Source organism: Netta rufina, assembly GCF_964035555.1.
Source record: "Netta rufina genome assembly, chromosome: 27".
Taxonomy (NCBI): Eukaryota; Metazoa; Chordata; class Aves; order Anseriformes; family Anatidae; genus Netta; species Netta rufina.
Window position 1 is genome coordinate 6,238,792 of NC_140151.1, and position 6,000 is coordinate 6,244,791.

The 6,000-nt window shown below is 46.6% G+C and overlaps 1 protein-coding gene across 1 annotated transcript in view; it reads right to left on the reverse strand.

Annotated features, from left to right (window-relative positions):
* Positions 1 to 5,733, reverse strand: part of KAT6A (lysine acetyltransferase 6A) — a 41,792-nt gene extending 36,059 nt beyond the window's left edge. The window contains exons 1-3 of the mRNA XM_084302439.1: positions 5,646 to 5,733; positions 3,693 to 3,742; positions 2,809 to 3,579 (exon numbers count right to left, since the gene is read on the reverse strand). Of these exons, the coding sequence (XP_084158565.1) occupies positions 2,809 to 3,411 (603 nt within the window). The 5' untranslated portion in view covers positions 3,412 to 3,579; positions 3,693 to 3,742; positions 5,646 to 5,733. The remainder of the gene's footprint in view (positions 1 to 2,808; positions 3,580 to 3,692; positions 3,743 to 5,645) is intronic.
* Positions 5,734 to 6,000: the final 267 nt, after the last annotated feature.

The following is a 6,000-nucleotide window of genomic DNA, read 5'->3' on the forward strand; positions in this document are numbered from 1 at the left end:
CTTGCTGTATTTTTGCCTGAATGCTGTAATGTGGTATTCACAGAACACAGAAAGAAAGACTTGAAAAAAAAAAAGTAATATTTACTAAACAAACTTCTACAGAACTACTTAAACTTTTAAAATTAAAATGTCAGCTTTCATAGATCTCCTACCACATAAGGATAATTTCATAATACACAGGAAAATATCCAGACCTGAATATTCACTTTTAGGCATCTAAACCAAGTGGTACTACCAAACACGGACAGGTAAGCACTTGCAGCTGATAGAAAGCTGTACAGATAGGAAACAAAGAAATATTTTACCTTTTAGGATTATAAATTTCGATCATATGAATACCCAAAGAGTTCTTTAAAGGACATTAAAGACCAAACAGTGCAAGGTTAAAACATAATGACAGTGAGTATGAGAAAGGTCATTAGGATTTCTCAGATTTGGGAGGCGAAGGGTTTGTTCACATTGTTACCAGACTGTTCTAAGAACCAGAGAAACATGGCAGTGATATTCCTGAAGAATTTGGTCTACGTGATTCCATGAAAGAAAACAAACAACCTCACCAGTCTCAAGAACCAAGTAAAAAAAAATAATAATAATTACTATACCATATACATGTAAGCCTTCTGCACACGCATAACTGGCTGAGATTTAACACAAGACAGAGTGCAGAAAAACTATCACATAGGGTCTGCATTAAGAAAGAAGTGTGTTAAAATTCTTGTAGAATAGGAATGATCTTTTGGCTTCCTCTGACTTGCCAATTAATGCTGACAAAATTTACATATAGATGTTTTAATACAGTATCTTCTAAATGACTCAAGAAACTAGTAAGAAAATCAACATGGTTTACACAGCACAAAAATGGTATGTGAAGAGCAGAAATCTAGGGTCTTATTTCAAAGGATAAACAAAAAAAAAAAGATCAGAATTTAATGAAGAAATCCCTTGCAAGGTTTCCACTATAGTTACTGTTTAAAAGTTTACAGCACATAACACCTTCTATTGTTATTAACAGCCCTTTTATTGTTCAAGCTGCTCAGACCTGAGCAGGTAGAGAGGAAATAAGAAGCATATCTAACTGCCCCAAACATACATACCTTGTGCATGTTTGTTTTTCTATGCACGTGCACACACAAGAAATTGACACACATATTTCACCAGGGGACAGAAATGAACTCCAAACCAAACTCAGTATTTACGGTAGCTCACGTTATCACTCATATGCCCTGTTCTATGAAAAAAACAGGAAACAATCTGAAAGAATATCAGATTGTCCATCACAAGACTGATTAGGCTGTGAAACACAGTGTTAATAATAATAAGCACAGCTAATATTTTCTGCTGTTACTACCACTCTCAGTTCAGCTCCCACGTGTACCAGGCTTGTTTATAATCAGTTTTCATTACCAATTTTATTACGGATACAGTTGTAGTAGTACACAGGAAACATATCTAGGCAGAGTACTTGAGGAAGCTGCTGGAATTTTCAACATATTGTTACTTAATCATACATTCCACCAGCATGCAACACAGCCTGCTGACTAGCAAGTACTCCGTCCCCAGAAGAACTTGCACAGTTAAATGAAGACTTCTGAGAATCTTTACCAGTGATAAAGCAGATACTCAGATTTAAGGGGAAGACTCCTACAGTAGTTTCACCTCTTCAAACCCTACTAGATCATAAACAAGCCCTCTCACTGGAGAGTGAACCTAATTAGTAAAAAACCATGATCAGCACACTCAAAAACTTCACCACTGAAGGTGACAACAACAACAAAAAAATCCTATCACTGTTGATGAAATATCTATTACATATAGAAAAAGTAATTTTCTAGTACTAGAAGTCCTGAAGATTTGTAGTACAAAGATATGAATTAGTGGCAAACTGATGTTCAATAAACAAAGGCAGACTTCAGTTTTACTCTACTCCCACAGCAGCATAACAAGGACAGGAAAGATACTGGTGGTATCAGTTTCACTCCAACAACTTGATCTCGAGGTTGGAGTGGAGGGTCAGAGACTTTAAGCATGCAGAAAGATGGAAGAAAGTGGAAAAAGAAAACATGAAAATAAAAGAAAACAACAGAAAAGTGCCTTGGTTTGTATAATGAACTACATTCAAGGATGGGCACGAGGCACACAGAAGAGAGTACAAGTCTACGATTGTTCATTACAACATTTCCTTTGCTCTCTACATCTTCTGATTTCGCTCCTCATTTCAACTGCTATATCCTATGCGTCTTCTCTTCGTATTTCACAACAAAGCCGTATGGGGACAGAAACCGAATCCTTCACTGCAAACACTTAAAGCCTCTATGACAAGGTTAGGCAGCAATTGCTCGTCAGCACTTTGTAATGTTACCTGTGTTCAGATAAGCAGCTGCATAATAATATGAAATTTTATGTTTTATGTAAAATATGAAAAAAATAAAATGAATAAGCAGTCAAATAAAAATGTGAAAATAAGACAATCTCGTTTGCTTTTCAAATCCACACCCTACCTTAAAAATAGGGGGCTTACTTCCTCAGGTTCAGTAACATAACTGTATAATAAGCCTGTCAGCATCCATTCAGCTCTGCTGTACCAAAACGCCAGCTTTTTGGTCGCAGTTTTCAGGTCCAAGGTACAAATTATCACCTATTCAAGTTTCACTGATCATGCTTAGAAATTTGAACAGAGTAGGATCCTCAAAGCACATTCAGCATTTCAACCTTACAAGATGCAAGTTAGACAAATTGACTTCAAATTGTGACTCTGCACTGATATATTCCATCAAATACACAAATAGGTTCACGTAAATTGGGCCTTACCTTATCCTTTTCATGGGGAAGCAGACACACTGGAGGCAGACAGGAAAGAGACTCAAAACTCTCCTTCCCTTCAGCATTAGTGGTTGCTTTAGTGTTGAGTTGGTACAGAGGTCCATCTTTAAGGAGCCTACCATGGCCAACAGCACGTTTGACAGCTAATCGCAATTGCTGGTGAAAAACGGAGGCAGCGCTACCTCCAAATAATGCAGACACATCTTTCTGACCTTTCAGAAAGCGCTCAATGTTTTTCAAGGATGAGCCGCTAGACTCACCCAAGCCCTCAATTGCCCGTTTGATAAGTTTATTCCAGTCCACGTTTGGTTTACCATCCAACTTTCCATGGTTCCGGGGCTTTGGAAGTGCTATTCTCCCAGGATTATCAGGATCCTTGTAGGAGTTGAGACCCTTGTTGGAGACTTTTAAAATAGTTCCATCTTTAACACTCAACTCTAACTGTTCCAGAACAGTTTTGCGGTCCAAACCATGTGATGAAGACACTGCATTGCATATCCTCTCCTCTGAAGGACGCTGTTTTTGCTTCTTTACCTTTTTGATTGCCTCCAAAATCCACTCCGTATACAGCGGGTTGGCGAGTTTTACCATGGTGAAGAATTCTGTATATCCATAGAGTCGTTATCCTTTATCCCGATGCTGAACAAGTTTCACACGATGGGAAAACAGATTCTCGGATGATGGGAAACAGCTAACCATAGCATACACGTTTTCTGTTCTGAATTACTCCTCCTTTCTCAAACATCAATTGTTTTCACACTGCAGAGAAGAAAGCAAAACTATTAGAAATTTCCTCGTTCTTTCCGATAAGTCCCATAATAAATTCCAAGAATGTTTTTCCACAAAGGTAGGAAGATTTCAACAAGTCTCACCTCAGCTTCTAGCCTGCACACTCACAATCAGAAGAACTGTAACATTAAGCCTGGAAGAGAGCAAGAAGAGAGATATTTCCAGTGAACCGTTAAAAAAAATAGCAGCCAACATTAATTCATTACACACACTGCAGAGTTTTAATCCATTACTACAATTCTGTTACACTGAAGTAATAATTAAGATTCTGTCTTCACTGCTAATAAAAAATGGTTTAACACTGCAATAACTAATTCCATACAACCCAGAGGAAAAAAAAAAAAGCACACCTTTTTAATTTCAATCCATAAGTTAGCATAAACCCTACACAAGTTTTATATCACTGCTGAGCACAACCTACTTTACCATTAAAAAAATACACCAGGATCTTATACAAATCACGAGCAAAAAAAAAAAAAAAAAAAACACAGTCAAAACCCAACGAAACAAAAGAAAACAAACCAGCAGCTCTCTTCATTTTTGCACATGGAAGACACTGCCTGAAACTTGAATAGAAAGCAGTAGCAATAATCAAGAGTCTTGAGCAAACAGTAAGGAACTTTCAGAACTCTTCCAAGAGCGTAATCATAGGTCTGATTCTCCCGCTAAGAAAAGCTATGACAGTTGTTCCATCAAGAAAAAAAGTGAAGAAACACAGCTTGAGACTGTAATTAAACGTTTCACTTCCAAAGAGTGTAGAAAAGAAGACTACAACATTATAACCTTTCATAGATGAGGCACACTGAAAACACCTGAGCACAAAGTAACAGGTGACCCTACAAATGAAAAACAAATGCTTATGTCATTGCTAATTAAAGGTGCAGATGGAAGGGTAGGAGGCTCTACTTCACAGCCCTCAGTTCTCTTTAACAAAGACTTTTTCTTAGCATGATAACAGTACACTGTGCTGAAGTTCTACTGTAAAAGTACACTATCCCTGAAGAATTTGTAAACTGTTTATTAAACGGATAATGACTTTCCTGCAAGGGAAGTTTTAGTCATCAGCTAGTCGTTAACACGGTTCTCTTCCATTCTGCTTTCTAGTAAGTATTCAAGAATTTATCAGCACACATTCAAGAATTTATCAGACTCAACTGCGCAGCTCCAGGCATCCAATACTAGAAAGATTCGGAACTCCCGTTCAGCCCAGGGGGGCCGCGGCACTCGCCCAGAGCTCTGTTTCCGTTGGCCTTTCTGTTTTTTGCACCCCGCCAACAACAAACGCGAAGGGAAGCGCGGACCGAGAGACCCGCCCGCCTGGCGAGGCCGGGCCGCGCTCCCGAGGGGGGGGGGGGGCTCCGGCCGGCGCTACGCGAGGGCTCCGGGCGGCGGCGGCGGCGCTGCTCCCGGCGGGGCTCCGTGCCCGGCGCGTTACGTAACCGCCCGGCCGGGCCGAGGCGACGCGGGGCCGGTGCCGGCGGCGGGGCCGAGCGCTCCCTGCACCTGCCGCTGCTCAGCCCCGGCCCTCCCTCGGGCGGCCCGCCTCGGCCGCGGGACTCGCGCCGGAGGGCTCGGGGCGAGCGGGCCGCTCCCCCACCCCCACCCGCACCCCCATCCCCCCGCGGCCGGCCGAGCCCCGCGCCGCCTCCGAGCGCCCGGCAGCGGGGGCGGCGCAGCCCAGCGCCTCGCACCGGCTCGGCCGGGCCCGCGCCCGCCTCCGCCTCCCCGCCTTTCCCCGCGCCGGGGTCGGAGCGCGCCTCGCCCCGCGCCCCCCCCTCCCCCCGGCCCGCGCCGCCGCCTCATCCGCGCCGAGCCGCGGCCGCCGCCGCCCCGGGGGGAAGGCCCGACGGGCTCCGGAGCGGCGGGCGGCCGGGGCCGGGCCTGGCGCACAGCGGCGGCGGCGGGGCCGGAACAGGCCGCGAGCCTGGTGCGCTCGGCGGGCCTTCCCCTTCCAGCGGCCGGCGGGCTCGCCGCCCGCCCGCGCGGCCCGCGGCGCCGGGCAGCCGAACCGGGGCGGTCCCGGCAGCGCTCCTTACCGAGGCCCGCGAGAGACGGGAACCGAGAAGCCGAGGCCGAGCGGCGGCGAAGCCCGAAACTGACACGGCGGCCATCTTGGGTCCGGAGCTCTGCGGCGGGGGGAGGGGGTGCGTGAGGGGAACAGCCCGCGGCGGGGGGGAGGGGGCGTGCTCAGGGAACAGCGCGGCGGGCGGGGGCGGCCGCGGCACCGCCGGGAGGAGCCGCGGGGAGGGGGCGGTGGCGGGGTCGGGGCCGGGGCCGGGGTGGCGGCGGGGCCGGGCCGAGCTCGCGTCCGGAGCGGCGGCGCGGGGTTGTGCCCCGCAGCCCCGGCCGCTGCGCTCCGAGCTGACGGCGCCCGTTGGCCTGCGGGGCCGC